The 17,766-nt window shown below is 33.9% G+C and overlaps 1 protein-coding gene across 1 annotated transcript in view; it reads left to right on the forward strand.

Annotated features, from left to right (window-relative positions):
* The window catches only part of PCLO (piccolo presynaptic cytomatrix protein), a 417,562-nt gene that overhangs the window by 290,052 nt on the left and 109,744 nt on the right, over positions 1-17,766 (forward strand). The window contains 1 exon segment of the mRNA XM_040472795.1: positions 5,613-5,738. Coding sequence (XP_040328729.1) covers positions 5,613-5,738 — 126 coding nt within the window.

Here is a 17,766-nt window from a genome sequence, read left to right on the forward strand (position 1 = left end):
TCCCAAAAATAAATAAAAAACGTTGAAAAAAAAATGTTTAAAAAAAATCCAAATATAAAGATTTTTCCTTAATATGCTCATTTTATTTTATACACAGCTTATTTTATTTGTGTTTTATTTTAACTTTTTTGATGTACCATGGACTTACAAATTTGTGAGATATTTAAAGTGCACACTGTGGTGATTTGATTTACGTATATATTGTGAAAAGATCCCCCCCCCCCCATCTAGTTAAGACATCCATCACCTCAGGTATTTATATTTTGGTGTGTAAAAACACTTAACTTCTTCTCTCTTAGTAAATTTCACTTGTACAGTATAGTGTTAAAACCATAGTCACAATGTTTTATATTAGATCTTCAGAACTTTTCCATCTCAGAGCCCCTGACAACCACTTTTCCACTCTCTGTTTCTATAAGTTTGAATTTTTTTCTCACACGTATATGTGATACTGTGTAATTCTATTTTTAATATTTGGGGAAACTCCATACAGTTTTCTATAGTGACTGTCACCAATTTACATTCCCTTGAGCAAGTACACCAGGGTTCTCTTTTCTCCACATCTTTGTCAACACTTGTTATCTCTTGTTTTTTTGATGATAGCTATTCTGCCAGATGTGTGGTATTATCTCATTTTGGTTTTGATTTGCATTTCCCAGATGACTCATGATGTTGAGCACCCTTTCAAGTACCTTTTGGCCATTTGTATATCTTTTTGGAAAAAATGTCTATTTAGTTTCTCTGCATATTTTTAAATCAGATTGTTTATTTGTTTGCTGCCAAGTTGTATGAGTTCTATATATATGAGTTTTTATGTTTTTATATTAACCCCTTATCAGGAATGTGATTTGTAAATAGTCTTTCCTATTCTATAGGTTGACTTTCATTTTGATGGTATCTCATGAATCCTTTAATCTATTTTCACTCTTTTTCATTCTTTTTTCTCATTGCTCCTCTCAGGTGACTTTTACTGCCCTGTTTTCAAGTTAACCCATCTTTTCTCTACTTCTCTGGTCTGATAGTAAACCCTTCTATGAATTTTGCAGTTCATATATTTTATTCTTTAGTTCTCTGATTTCTCTTTGATACTGTCATATATTCTGTTTGTTGAAATTTTCACTTTGTTCACGTATTGTTCTCCTAACTTCATTGAACATCATTATTTTGAACTTTTTAAATAAATAACTTTCCTCCATTTCATTAAGGTCCTTTTCTGAAATTTTATCTAGTTCTCTTTTTTGGAACACATTTCTCTGTTTCTTCAATTTTTTTGACTCTGTGTGTTGGTTTCTAAGCATTAGATAAAACAATCACGTCTTGATGCAACGGTTTCACGTAGGATTTAAACATTATGATTCAGGGGTGCCTGGGTGGCTTAGTCGGTTAAGCGTCCAACTTCAGCTCAGTTCACGATCTCATGGTTTGTGGATTCGAGCCCCCCACCCCCACCCCGTGCTCTCTGGTGACAGCTCAGAGCATGGAGCCTGCTTCAGATTCTGTGTCTTCCTCTCTCTCTGCCCCTCCCCCAGTCGCACTTTGTCTCTGTTTCTCTAAAATAAATAAACATTAAAGAAATGTAAACATTATGATTCAGCCTGGCCTGTGCTCTTGGTTGTCTCTCAAATCTTAACGAGTTCGAGCTGCCTTCTTTGTTCTTGATGGCTCCCAGGAGTTGAAGGTATGCCAAAACGTGTTTTGATGTGGGTTTTATTTTGTTTTGTTTTATTTTGTTTTTTTCTCATGGACCCATTATGTAGGAGTCATCAGCTAGTTTCTGGATTTTTTTCAGAGGGAATTGCTCCACGTGTAGCTGTAGATTCGGTGTGTCCATGGGACGAGGTGAGTTCAGGAGCCTCCTCTGTTGTCATCTTGGGCTGGAACATTAAAAGTGACTACCTAGTAGTATATTTACCACATAATTAAAACATGCATAGGGATTTGAAAAGACTGGTATATTTCAATTGTAATCCTAAGGTTATTAAGGTAATACTTTCTCGTAATGACTTGCTACCTTTATCGTTGGATGTCTCTTTTCTTATAAATATTCCCTACATACTTTAAAGGATTTTTGAAAGTTAGATTTCTCTGTAAGACCCCCTCAGTAACATCTCTGCTTATTTGTTGTGAAATTACTGTAATTTCTGACAATCCTTTTTAAAGCTTCTGTGTTCTCTTTGGTAACTACCGGTCTCTCTACCCTGCCGTGCTGTTCACTCGAGCAAAACCCTTGTATTTTCAAGGCATCTAACTAAGGAAGCATTTTGTTAATGTTTTGAGATAGAATAGAAGCAGGGAGGCAAAAGGATTTTGTGTTGATAAAAATTTGTCCAAAGTTGAAAAACATTGGTAATATAGAAACATCACTTAATCAAGGACCATTTAAATACAAGCATTTCAGTTAAAAATTAATGTTCCTTCTTGAGTTTACCAGGTCTTCTCTTGCATTCTGTAACTTAGATTTGAGCTGGGGTGTTTTATTTTTATAGAAGTATTTTTGTTTATTTTATCTGCATTTACTACATAAAATATCAAAATGAAGCTATAGAAATATTAAAATGTCCACACTTAAATTATTACAAATCATATAAAGAAAACTTCTTATGTCCCCAGTAGCATGTAACTACTATAAAATAAGCAAAAAAAAAAAAGTTATACTTTCTGAGTCTTTTTATTTTCTATCATTCTATTTTATCACAAATTTTAATATTTCTATGCTACTTTATTGTATACATGAAAAACTAGCAGCAACCACAGCAATGTCAAAGCAATTTCAAAGCAACAGGAATTCTTGAAAATTTACTATGTGCTTGAAGTGGTTTCTTTATATATAAAATCTCATTTCCCACAGTATTGTCGCGGCCGTACATTACTTTCATTTTACCAAAGATACTGAGGCTTATAACATGTATTTGTATAGTGTTTTAAGTATTAGAATTCAGTGGTATAAGATGTATCTTACACAATTAAAAAAATGTTGTGTTGCGCTACTTTATTAAATTAGCATCAGCCTTATATTTTATTTATTTTTGAGAGACAGAGAGACAGAGCACTAGTGGGGGGAGGGGCAGAGAGAGAAGGAGACACAGAATCCCAAACAGGCCCCAGGCTCCGAGCTGTCAGCACAGAGCCCGACACAGGGCTCGAACTCATGAACCGCGAGATCATGACCTGATCCAAAGTCGGATGCTCAACTGACTGAGCCACCCAAGCGCCCCATGTTGTGCTACTTTATTAAGATGGATATAATTATAATTTTCTTTCACTGATCCTTTTCTACAGGGTTTTAGGTGTATTCAGTCACCAAAAATTAAATGGTAGTAGGGATGCAACTACTTAACTCTTAAGACATTTCCATCTATAGAATGAAACTATAACCAAATCTTTAAAAATAGTCGCTTATACCAATGAATAGATTTCAGAGTTCCACAACTACTCTTTTAGCTATACCTTTACAAGGTGTAATAACCCCATGTGTAGATTCTAAACATATGCTATGCCATATATGATATAGTGCTGAAATTGTTTTTCATGGGCTATGTTTTTATTCTGTTTTTTTTTAAGCTTAAAAACAAATAAGTAAAACCAAATGCCCTGAGCACTCTCCTATACCCTACTACAGTGTACTCTTCTGAGTGTAGCATTATAATAAGTTTTGATGTATGGAATGATCTTGAACATATGCCTATATGCTAAGGAAATGTCTTAAATCATCTTTTGGGATCTCAGACTGACATGTCTCAAAATTGACAAAGACATACCAACCACATTAGAAATTCAGCATCTGTGTGTGTGTTTATGAAAAGTTTAACAAGTAGTAAATTACAGCTCTGAGGGATTCAATCATGAAAAGTGAAAGCAAATCTTTTAAGAAACTATTATTACTTTTAACAGATAAATTCCGTGACCAGCTATTTTAAAATCCTCACTTTGTAATTTCCAAAATATCCTTAGCACACTAAAAGATAGACTAAACTGATTAACTCAAGAATGGGTAATAACTTCTTCATTTGTTGCCCTTTATTTGTATCTATGTAATATCTTATTATATAATCAGTCCTGGTGAATTCTTTAAGACTACTGTCTAAGTAAGAACTCAACTGTTGGTAAGCAGCCTTAGTTGAGACCAAGTCCTATACTAGATGATGTTCTGTACTCACACAGCTATATTCAATGTGTATCATAAATTAATCTCTACTCACAGGGGTAGCAATGGACCAAGATACTGGTGACAGAAAAGCTTCATTAAGTAAGGCCAGAGAAGGCTAGTATCTTATTTAACTCTGACCCATTGACAACAGCAGGAAAGTTAGATGCATACAGTTGATTTGCTTAGTTTTTGGTTTTTTTGTTTTTCTTTTTATTTTGAGGCTCAATCTTCAGAACACTTACCCTCATAAAAAAAAAAAAAGTAGAAAGAGGGAGGCAAGAAGGAGAGAAAGAGAGAGAGAAAAGAGGGTAAAAACAAGGAAGGAAGGGAGGAAGAAAAGGAGAGAGGAAATTCATTTGGAATTACCTTATAACCTGGAAATGATGTTTTACCAAAATATATCCCTACCTGGATAAATGGCAGAAGGGTTCCATAATCCCGTGTTACTTGGTTGTTGAATGTTTGTAGTGTGTTGACGTTGACTCCAGGGATTGTTTTTGAAGAGTAAAGTGGGAAGGGAACAGAATCTGTAAGAAAGCTGTCTTTTAAAATTTAGAGATTTTTGAAAGAGTTGAAAACGGGCCTTCAATCACTGAATAGAAATAATTTTAATCTAAAGAAATAGTTAATTGTGTCTTGATTTAAGAAGAATTCTGCTTTCTTTTAGTACTTTTAAAATATCCTTGACATTTGTAATAAAAATATTTCTGGTGCTGTATATATACGCTTGCTAATTTTTAGCTGATTATAAGGAAAATATAAACTTAAAACATCAACAGTTCATTTATATCACACTCAATTTTCACACAATAATCATTCTCCATCTTTTTATCCATGTAGCTAATTACAGAAAAATCTGTTCTATGAAATAAAGCTTAAGTTGTTCATCAGTCAAGAATTTTATTTTGCCACACGAAAAATGTCATGTTAATAATGCACAATGTTAGTTGATGAGTTAAGGCTAAAAAATGAATAGTAATTCATAAATTATGATTGTATTTTCGTCTTACCAGTTGCAATCATTTGTATGTTTAAATTGTGTCTTCTCAATTTATGATAGCTATTACTGTCTTTTACATGAAATGCTCCTCAATTTCATAAGTGAATTATACACTCTGGTGTTTCTTATACTGAGAACATCTTTATACAATATGTTTACAAAGTGTCTGGCCAAAAGTGGACAAAGATAACTGTATTATATCATGGTGATATCATTGAATTCCAAAAATTATTTTTTAATATCAGGGGATTCATTGTAGATCCTACAAAAATCTCAGAATGTCCTATTTCATATCATCTATTATTGAATTCAGAATAATATCCTTTTGTTATTGGTGTCCAGTCCCAATATTCATGTTGTAGATAGCTTCTGAGTACCACAGCTCATGTCATGTGCACCTTATAACTCATGATAACTGTTGTTCCTTTAAAATGTTACTAATAACTTGCTATTTTTTCAATACAGGTAATGGATTAGGAATTAGAATTGTGGGTGGTAAAGAAATCCCTGGACATAATGGAGAAATTGGAGCCTATATTGCCAAAATTCTTCCTGGAGGAAGTGCAGAACAGACAGGAAAACTTATGGAAGGTAAGAATAAGGATTTCATTGTTGGTTAAAATGAACATACTTATATTAAACATATTTTAATTTAATATGCAGATCTTCTCTTTATTTACCACGTAGGTAACCCTCTCTCCTTATGGTTAATTATGAATTTTGGTGTTGTAACATAAAAGAAAATGTGTTTACAACTATATTCACTTTATTTTCAATTGCATTGTCCTTTTGGCAGTTGGGTTTGCTCTGTGAATATCTTACTTAAGAAACACTAATTAGTCAATATTGTTTACTGACTTGGGCAATATTATTAAAACCACTTTGGTTATTGAGATTATTTTTTTTTATAAATACTAAGAAAATTATATTGAAATCATAACTGTAAAAAATACCACATGATTCAGTACACCCTAAAGTTGGGTCAGCAAACTGTGAACATCCCCCAGGCCAACTCTATCTGCTGTTTGTTTCTATAAAACAGTGTTGGAACACAGCCAGGATCATGAATTTACATGTTGGATATGGGCATTTTCCCGCTACAAACAGAACTGCATTCATGACAAGATGAAATGGTCTACAAAAACTAAAATTTATACTCCATGGCTCTTAACAGAAAAAAATTTACCAACGCCTGTGCTAGGTTACTGTCTACTTTTGGGTACTATACACCTTATCACATCAAAAACATTAAAAAAAAAAGAACTTTACAGATGTATCTAAAGATCCATAAAACATGTATTTTATCAGTTTCTTTCACATGTCATAAAATTTTTGGTTCTCAAAACACAAAGTGATTATTTTCACTTGTTTTTTCGTTGATTGGGTTGTTTCCAAACTCTAACATATGGTTTATAAGCTTTCAGTTATATTGTTTATAATGGATATTTTTTTATCATAAAACAGACTCAGCCTATCATTTTATTTCATTCTAAATAAAATACTTATTTGGAAAGTGTTTTTTTCTCATTTCATAGTTTTATAAAATGTTGTTTGTTATTTAAAATTCTCCTTATGCTAAAATGATTCACTATTATTTTCTTCAATGTATTGGAACCTCCCAAAAATGTCCATGGATATTTTGGTAGACTATTAGAATAAACACAAACTAGAGGTATTATTTACTCATCACAGTGTTCTTACTGGAGCTAGTTGGTACCAAATCTCTAAGATATGCTCTTCCTAACTGCACATTTAGTGACATCACATTGATGGCTTGAACTGGTCTTGGTGGGAGGATTTACAAAGTGGAAACAGATCAATGTGATAAATTAGGCCTGTTTGTTTTGTTTATCTGCTTGTTGGTTTTCAGACTGAAAGCATATTTTTAAAAATATTCCAATGTGCTGCATAAAACAGAGAAAGGTAGGAGAATTAGCCGGAAAGCTAAAAGAAAGTAAAAACTGTGTCAATCAAGATATAATAATTACAGGGGTGCCTGGGTGGCTCAGTCGGTTAAGCGTCCGACTTCAGCTCAGGTCACGATCTCACAGTCCATGAGTTCGAGCCCCGCGTCAGGCTCTGGGCTGATGGCTCAGAGCCTGGAGCCTGCTTCCAGTTCTGTGTCTCCCTCTCTCTCTGCCCCTCCCCCGTTCATGCTCTGTCTCTCTCTGTCTCAAAAATAAATAAACGTTAAAAAATTTAAAAAAAAAAAGATGTAATAATTATGAGCAAACTACTGAGTCTGTACAGTTTCTATGACTATAATCTTATCATGCCTGATGCTACTCTTTGATGTTGCAGTCTACTTAAGCTATAGAAATTGAGACCATTTTTTTTGACACCATTTTTAACGATGGAAGTGATATGCCACTTTTATACAGCATACTCCAGAAGGAAAGGTGTATGCTCTTTTTATTCTAAAATAAAAATTGCAGCAACTGTTTGTTTTATAGTTATGCAAAGATGCCTGAATACAGATAAATTTTCATACTTTTGTCTGTAATTACACCATGGAAATTGACAAATACTACAAATCAGGGTGGTTTGAAAGATATTTTAAATGAAGTGTTTTGTGATGAAATGATACTTTTTGTACTTGGTAGTCTGTGTGGCCATTTTTAAGTTCATACACTTAAATTAAAAAAAAAAATAGATATAATACAGACTAAGTCAAGAGAGAAAATTGAAGTGAACCTAATGTCCAAATATGTCCTTTCATGTCCAAAGATGAACTGACTAGAAGGTCATCAGTCCAAATGGGAATACACAAGGACAATATTGTTTGACCAATATATTTTCTGGATATATATCTATATGTATTTATATTTACATAATTTTTGTTTTGTCTGTAACTGTGTTTTATTCATACATGGCATTCTTAGAACCCTCATCTTCAATCTCTAATAGATTATCATACAGTTTCAGAGCAGTATGTTGGTTAAGACACAACTCTGATTTTTATGTCTGATGTGAGATGTAACTACAGTAATACCAAGTGTAGATCACTGAAGTCTTGTGGATTTTTTAATATTTAAAATTTTTTATGACATCATAAAATTTTATTTATTGAAGGCAATAACAACAGTTAATTCTCCCTAGTTTGAAATTCTTTTCTTTTCTAAGGAAAAAAAAATGTATACGAATAGATCGATAAAATATGTATTTGTATGCATTTAATTGTACTTTTCCATCTGTAGAACGAATTCCAGGTAGACTTAGGAATTGATTTGATGTCTTCCTGGTGTATCTTTCTGCATTTCTGAATACAAAACTATATACCCTGAGCCTTTATGATTTAAAATTGCCTCATGCTTGATTTAAAACATACGTGAATGACAGTTGGTTGACCATAGAATTCTTAGACTGCATTTTTTTCCCACTCCACACAATGGCGCTATTGTTAAAAAAGAGGTTGACCCTGCGGTTTTTCCTAAGTTTGGTTATTTGTCTTACGGTAGGCTTTTCAGTCTCATCAGGGTCTTACATACTTATACTCTTGCAGCACTCAGAGGCATGGATTCTGACTGTGTTGACTTTTGGAAGAGCAAGAGTATTTTCAGGTTTCCTCTAGCTTTTTATCGTCAGGATTTGTGCATTTAAAACACACTGACCAATCATGTAGGTTCTCCGATGCTGTTCAGAAAGTACTGACTTACGTAACTAACATTAAATGGAGGGGAGAAGGCCTCGCTACTTCCTGAGTCCACTGAGCTGGTTATTTGTTAAAAGGAGATTTTTATTCAGAGTTTTTTGAAAAATCTTTCTGAACTAGGTTGTCTATCTTGTTACATAATGTAGGAAAGAGTTGTGTTTCAGAATGCTGGTACTTGGCAGTAATTACTATTGCCCAATCATTAGGCTATTCTCAAAAAATTCATTTTTCTACACTCATAATATAGGCTTGTGCCATCCTCTGCAGTTAAAAAAAGCAGTTAGAGAACGTTGCATTAGTCAAAATTTCCTGAGCCAATCTTTTAGTTTTAGAAAAATCTGTAGTGATTTTCTGAAAGAACTTGCACGGTCAGATATTTGAGGGATCCTAATCTTCCAAAACCATACAATTTATTTTTCGGCAACATTAGTAAGCATTCTTAAACAGATATTGGACAAAGAATGATCTTTGGCTACCTATTATTCTTCATTTTAATGCTTAAAGTCAGTTTTCCGTTATAAAAAAAGACAAAACATCTGGGGAATTAAACTACAAATCTGATTTCCTGAACTGCTCTTTGTCGCTATTTGCTTTAGGATTAAAATTTTAAACAATTTTAGATCAACACTGTTGGGGCTCTGTATTGATCATCAATATTGGGACTTTAAGTGGTGTATAATTTTGTCTATCATTTTCTCCTTTGATGTTATTTCTCTTTGGACTAATTTGAGCATCTAAAAACACACTTGAATATATGGAGTTTGTGTATTTAAAACTTGCCACTTCCATTTTAAATGTTTATTTTTAAAGGAACGATTATAAACGTTATTTATAGTACAGTATCAGTACTAGGTTCAATATAATCAGCACCTTAACTAATGGCCTCAAAAAACTAGATGTGTCCTCTGTGATAAATTTTCTTTTCTCTATATTGCCTAGTGAAACCTGTTCAGTGTGATTACAATTTTAGGAAGTTTTGAATTCGTGACATGCTTTAAAAATAAAACTTTCTCTAAAAATAATTCTTTATAGGGGTGCCTGGATGGCTCATTTGGTTAGACATCCAACCTCAGCTCACTTCATGATCTCACAGTTTGTGAGTTGGAGCCCTGCATCTCTCAGCCCAGAGCCTGCTTCAGATTCTGTGTCTCCCTCTCGCTCTCTGCACCTCCCCGCCCTTCTCTCTCACGCTCTCAAAAATAAACATTAAAAAAAAAATTAAATGAATAACTCTTTACATATTGTTTTCAGATCAAAGTTCCAACCATCTCCAAATCTGGGGAGTCTGTAATACAATTATTCATATCTCACGACAAGCAAAGATTTTGTTTTGTTTTGTTTTGTTTTGTTTTTTTAATCTGATACAGACCTGGGTCAGTTTCTGTGTCCCATCCATTTGTGCACATATCATTGTGCATGGATCTAAAATCATGACCCTTAACACCGAGGGTTTTTTCTCCATATTTGGTGCCCAGTACAGTGTCAAATAAAACAAGATTTCAAATAATATATATAGAAATTAGTGTTAAGGAATTAATTTTTGATTACAGGTGTTATATACAAATTAAGAAGTTTCTCTTCACAGGATTTTGTGAAGCAAACAATATTATGTAAAGAACCATGTATATTTAAGACAGCATCCATATTTGGTAATATAACTTTTGATTACCTTTTCAGGAAGAAAAAATGACAAAATAAAAACCATTTCCTCTGGGCAACGTCCTTACAACTTTGAGCTTAACTACTCATAAATTAACATAAATTTACTCTAGGTGTTTTTTTGGGTTTTTGTTTGTTTTAGTTTTTCTTTGGTTTGAATTTAAGTTAAGATCTCTGGAGTGGGGTATCGTGTGGTTACTGATATAGAAGAAAAACCCTCATCTCTGGAAAATGCAGCACCATTCTTCTGTGCTGGGACACAGTGTGAGGAAAAAAATTGTCTCTACCAGTCCTACTCTAGCCCCAAATCATCATTTGCTTTATGGTTGAAAGAGGGCGAAGGGCACACAACAAACGAGTTTTAAATTCGAAGTTAAAATATAGCAAGGGTTCTGTTGAACTGTTTGCTGCCTGACACATCTGTGTCTGATTTATTTGCACTTAAATGGCGAGGGTGTTTTGCTCTCAATCTTGTGAATTTGACTAAAACGACTCACTGGTTGAATGTCTCCATTACATAGTAACCACAGGAAGTCAGGGTTTGATGGGTACTGATTCATTAAAAGTGGACCTGAGTTTTCTCAGCCTGAGCCTCCTCCCCCATCAGGAAAATTACCTAAGAGAGACACCGCTTTATTCACGTTTTCACCTCCTCCGTCTGCTGAGACACCCAGTTCAACATCCCACACCTTCCCTTTTACCTTCCCTTCTGGGGATGGAGCTGGGGGGGGAGGGGGGGGAGTTTAGAAGCATTTTATGGCCTGATGTATGCAACTTAACACTTATCTGGCGCTGACTTGTCATTTTGGTTGCAAATGTCAGAGTGTACCACAAAACTGTAGAGAATAATATGACAAACAGCCCTGTACCCACCATACGTTTTTACATCACTATTTTGCCACATTTGTTTCATATTTTTCCGGGGAAGGGAGACATATAAATCAATTAAAGCCTCCTGTAGTCACCTCCCTTCTCCCGACTTCACCTAATCTGAGGTTACTCTTCCACTTGCTGTTCTTCCCAGTTTTATGTATATATTCATAAACCAAAGAAGAATTTTTTTGCTTGTTTATGAAATTTTATGTAAATGACATCTTAATGTATTTTTGCAGCCTCTCTGAGTCACATCCAGTTTATACAATTTATCCGAAGTGATACATGTGGCTCTATTTCGTTTATTGTAACTACAGGGCAGAATTCTAGTATTGTACATTTCAATGGCACTTTAAATTTAAACATTCCCTTGTTATTTAAGTTATTTGTGAGGGTTTTTGTTTTTTTTTTTTTTTTTTTTAGTATTTCAAACAATGCTATAATTTAATTTGTTAAAGTAGTCTCCTTATGCACATGTACAGGAGTTTCTTGGACAAGTTAAATTTCAGGCTATAATGACTATCGTGTTAAATAATGTAGGAGGAATGTTGTATGGTTTTTTCAACAATAGTAGATTTTTCCAAATCGCTGTCCAAAGTGTTACATTGTTTTTACACTTGTCTGTAGTCAATTACTACTTTTGTTACTCTACATCTTTGGTCCTCTTCCTCTACATTTTCTTTTTCAAATGTAATGTGGGATGATATCTATTGCTTTTGTTTACCTTCCCTCCAGGAATGTGGAATACGATAATATTTTATTAATTTTGTTGGCTCTTGGGTTTTTCTCATCTGTGATTTGCCTGTTCTTTTGTTATTCTTTACTTGTATTAGTTAGTGTATTTCAAATTGAATTTTAGGGAAACTGTATATATTCTGGATATAATCCTCTGTCAAGTAAGTAGGCTATAGATATCTTCTTCTCCCAGTATGTGGTATGATTCTTAGTGTGTCCGTTCGTTTTTACAGAGGTTGAAATTTTAATATGGTCAAGTTTATCATTTTGTTTCTCTTCAGTTTTCTAAGTGTTCTGTATTGTTTTGGAAATTGTCGTTGTCCAGAAGTTTCCAGAATATTACTCTATATTTTCTTCTAAAAATTGTAAAATCTTACTTTTCACATAATGTCCTTACAGAAATAGAATTTAATCTGTCTGTGGTCTGAGTAGAAACTTTAAGTTTTTTCTTCTTCAGCATGGATAATCAGTTGTCTGTACACCATATATTGAATGTTATATTGTTACTCCCACTGATCTCTAATGCTCCACTTGTCAGAAATAGATTTTTTTACACATATATGGGTCTTTTATGACCTCTCTGTTCTAGTCTACTGGTCTATTGTCTATCCCAACATAAGTGTCACATTTTGTTTTAATTATGATTTCTTTGTTTTAGTCCTGACACATGGCTGGTGAACATACCATATTGCTACTCTTGAAATACTCTTGGGACAATTCTTGACCTGTGATCTTGCATATATTTTCCAGATTCTGCTTGTCAATTTTCAGGAAAATCTCTGTTGAAATTTGATAGTGATTGTATTGAAGGAATAGATTAATTTAGAAAAAAATGTATCTTTTTATATTCAGTCATGTCTCTCTGAGTCGTAAATGCATTCACAATACCGGACCCTTGTTCCGCCTAGAGATTTAATCATTGTACTCTGAATCAATACAATAAAGTAAGTTAGGACAGCAAAAAAAAAAAAAAAACAAAAAACACATAATTGTTAAACATTAAAACTTTTGTATAATTTTACTCAACTTAAAATAGTATTATATACTCAGAAAAGGCAGTGTAAAAAGTATAAATAAAACAAAATTTCGTTTAGGAAATATAATGGGCCAAATGTAATCCTTTATGTGCATATCATTGCTTCTGAGGTTCATTTAATCACTGAACTTCTTAAACTCACTTATTTTTTTCTTGGTATTCTATATCATAATTGTGAAATAAATTACTGGCATGATACTTTTAAAATTTCAACAATTTCCATAAGAGAACAAGAAATCCATAAGAAGTAAACATCTTTTAGCCAAAAAACCAAACACGGTCATTTGGTTTTAAAGATAACTCGTATCTATATTATTATTATTATTATTATTATTGATAATTAAATCAAATTTGTTTGGAAGATTTTTGGAAAGCTGTTTGGAGCCAAGATAAGAATATAATGTTAAGACCCTACTGTAGCTTCATAAAACTCTTAATGAATCAGCAGGGTCCTAGAATAGGAGAGTAAAAGTTTAAAACCAATAATATCCGCTGTTTGCTTTTAAATTGAGCAAGGATTGTATGAAAAGTTAGCTTCTCCCAGGCCATTGCACCTGTAAAGAATGAGTTCAATTTTGTTCGTCCGCGTCATTCTGTGAGAAGTATGCCTGTGGCATAAATTCTAATTCATGGAAATTCTTGGTTTCTAGTTGTTTCAATTGTAGGTGACATCGATCCAGCTAGCTAGCTCTTTGTAGAGATGAATTGACAGGGTTTCTGGCAAGAAAATGCTGTTGGATTAATGGTTGACAATCAGTGATTGGAGTGAAGGTGAGGCTAGCTGTTTCTGGAATGGTGGTTTTGTTAGCAGTTGGCCTCTGGAAATCCCTGTTATGAAGAAGTCTATGGTAGAAGATATATTCCAGTAGTATTGTTAGAAGACACACTCCTGTGTAACTTAAGGGAGAATGTTCCTAGGCAAGAAAGTCTTTATTTCTGCTTATGCTTTTTTGGCATATGTTACAGATGGCATGGCAGTGATCAAGGTTGGAGATCAAGAAACACACCACACAGATGAGTCAGCTTCCTTGTTCTTGTTCCAGGGGGATACCAGGTACGGATTGGTCATTAGCATGAGATTTCTCAAAATTCCTTAAGCTGGTGTGCCAGGTACACGTGACACAAGATCACATTTCATGTTAATACAAAGATTTTCTAACAAATATTTAGCAATCTATCTTATGGAAAGAAAAATATAAGGTACCTGGGCTGGTAGGTTGTAATATATTATTTTCAGGGTTCAGTGCCATCATACTTACCTTGTCAGATATTAAAGATTAGCTATGTTGCCAGGACAAAGAAATATATTTCTCTTTTTTATCCATTTAGTTTGAAATTAATCAGAGGAAATTATGTTTGAGTCATAATATTTCTGGTAGAAATATCAAGAAAACTAAATGATTGCCCTGTCTTGTACATTTTTTGCTAAGTGTAACTAATAATCCATATTCTAATTTGATTACTTTTATTAACAAAGGTAGCATACCTTGAAATATTTATATAAGCTCAAGTGATACTGCTTCTTGATGAACAATTGTTTCTATTCTTAAATTTCGGATTAGTCTGGTCAATATGCCATAACAGGCTACATTTTAGTGGGTGTGTGAATTGGAGTGGTTTTTTTGGAAGCAAGGATATTGAACCATCTTTAATATTCATGCCAGACCTTCAGTCAGCCAGTGTTTTAGCACATCCCATATATTCGGAGAGTGTTTTTACAGTCAGACAGATCAGTATTTAAGTTCAGCTGTTGTACGTATTGTCTGGATATGTTGTTTAACTTTTAGTTTCTTGATGTTCTCAGTAGGGAAACTGAGATAATAATAGTCAGACTTAGAAACAATGTACCAGAAATACAGTGTTTTTCATGAGTGGTGAATATAATCATGTTTACTTTCACTTTGGAGATCTTTGATGGTAAGAAAAATATTTGCAATATTAACCTTGAATTCTGTGTCCCCCATATGTGGACATACTTAAATAATTGACCATAGTCAGTTCTGATCTCGGAGCTGCAGGGATGCAGAATATTTCTAATTAACAGAGCATCAAACTTAGGTCACAAAACTCTGACCCAAGCCATCTTCATCACTTTAGTCCAGTTACTCGTGTTCTCTAAGTTTCCTTTTATCTCGTCTGTACAATTGAGAGATTTCAAGACCTGTCTCACAGAGTTAACAGTGAGTGACAGTTACTTATGTTTATTTTTTATATGCTTTGTTAATCTTACAAAGTTCAGACTTCCTATAAGGGACTATCGAACTGTTAGAGCCCTCTGCGATAATGGAAGTTATTTTAGTTTTAGTTATCAGGCTTGAATAAATTTCAAAAACAAAAAACCTTAATGCCTGAAGTAAGTAAGCCATTTTTCATTTAAATGTATTATCTCCTGGGGCACCCAGGTGACCAATCTGTCTTGATTTCAGATCAGGTCATGATCATCCTGGTTCATGAATTCAAGCCCCACATCAGGCTCTGTGCTGCCAGTGCAGAGCCTGGTTGGGATTCTCATTCTCTCTTTCTCTCTCTCTCTTTCTCTCTCTCCCTCTCTCTCTCTCTGTCCCTCTGAATAAATAAATAAACTTAAAAAACAAAATACCCGTACTACCTCCTAACTGTAAAACCATTGGCTAATCTTTTAAAAGTCTTCTCATTTTTTCTTCTTATCAACAGTATGTTAATCAGTAAACCTCACATCTGATTAAAATTTATAGGTGCACATACAATGAATATCTGTTCACGTAACTTTCATGGTCTATTAGTCGCTGAAAACACATCTTGTTAGTGACCAGAACTGTGGTGTCCGATGTCTTGCTTTCAGTGTCTGGGCTAATCTTTCTCATCAACTCCTTTTGTGTGGGACTTTTGACAAATCACAAAAGCTTACCGGATCTTGAGCATTAAATGTATGGGATCCTCCATTAGACCCTTCTATAATGCATACTTCAGAGACACTTTACTTGTTGAAGAGATGTGGGGGAGAGGATGAACCTTGGGATGAAACATGGTTCAATTCTAGGTTTGGGAGGCGGAGGTGAAGCAGTACATGAGCCATGATAAGCTGAGTATGTTAGATAAAATGAAAATTCAAACACTAGAATTATGGGCTAAAGAAAAAAAACTAAAGGGAAATTAGAAAATATTTTGAACAAAATGCAAATGAAAAAGCAATGTACCAAAATTTATGGGCTGCAACTAAAGTAGAGCTTAGAGGCATGTTGATAGGATTAAGTACTTATATTTGGAAAAAAGGATCCAAAGGCATGAGAAACAGAAGAGAAAATTAAGCTAAAATAACTGAAAGCAAGGAACTATTAAAGATAAAAGCAAAAACCAAACAGAAAGCAATAACTGATTATGACAGAAAGCAGACAGGTGGTTTCCTGGAGCTGAGGTTGAGTAGAAGAGAAAAGTGGGCAAGAGTCAGTGGGAACTCAAGGCACGAAGACAGTATTCTCTATCTTGATTCTGGTTGTGGTTTATACAGTTGTATATATTTGCTATCATTTCACTGTACATATAAAATAGGCTGTTTTTATTACATGTATGCTATATCTTGGTAAAGCTGATCTTAAAAAAATTCTTAGATATTTTTGGAAATGGGACAATGAGTATTTGAATACGAAGCAGTTGTAATATATAAAATAATGTGATTGCTTTTTAAAATAAGGAGTCCTTATCTATTAGAAATACATATTGACATGTTTGTGTATGAAATAATAGAACTGCTGAGATTTGTTTCATAAGAATGTTAGTAGTTCGGAAGTATTTGGGGATAGAGATGAAACATAATTCCTGTGAGTTGATGACTGTTTAAAGTAACTTATGAGTAAATAACATTTTTTATTTAAAAAAAAAAAAAAGGACTGTGAGGGTGATTACATGGGGTGAGAAAAGAAATGAGATCAGGATGAATAAATTATGGCACTTTAACGAAAGGACCATCTCAGGGCTCCTCTCTCACTTGTATGAGCCCCCGCCAAAGCTCCAGGAAGTTCTAAGGAATGTGTAATGTTTGCTGCCTTTGTCACCTTTTCAGCATTTGTCATCTGTTGTGGTTTCTTTTGTCCTTTTCATAAAAATTCATCTGTGCCAAATTTTGTATTCATAATCTTATATTTTTCCTTAAAATTGAATAAGCTTCAGGCCGTGCAAAGCCTAAATTCATCCCTGCATGTGCTATTTCTGAACGGGAAGAACATTGAGGTGCATACTGCAGAATTGTAAGACTCTGTTGGGGTGCACTCTTAATATACTTAAAATTTAGATGGAGGTAATAAACAGGGAGTTCAGAGAGAAGAGGCTGTGAAGGAGTGGTGGTGATATTCTTAGGAATGCCAGCAATAATGAAGGATTCAGATGTGTTGCCACATGTATTCAGTGACTGCTTTCTATGGGTTTATCCTAGAATGATGCAAAGTGATATAATGCTCCCCTGCTTTCAAAGTGCCTACCATCTAGAGAGGCAGTGGATGGAAGGTACTCACTGTGAAGGTAGCGTTTGATCAGGTGTCAATGAATAAAAATGTAAAATAAATCCAAAGAACTAGGAAAAAATAGCTTTAAGGAAAAACAGTATATTTCTTTAATGGCTTTTTTTGGGGGGGGGAGGAACTGTATGTTTTATTTTCATTTTAATAAGAGAAAGCTAGAAATTCAGAATA

The sequence above is a fragment of the Herpailurus yagouaroundi genome, unplaced genomic scaffold (genome assembly GCF_014898765.1).
Source record: "Herpailurus yagouaroundi ecotype Mexico unplaced genomic scaffold, PumYag 100, whole genome shotgun sequence".
Taxonomy (NCBI): domain Eukaryota; kingdom Metazoa; phylum Chordata; class Mammalia; order Carnivora; family Felidae; genus Herpailurus; species Herpailurus yagouaroundi.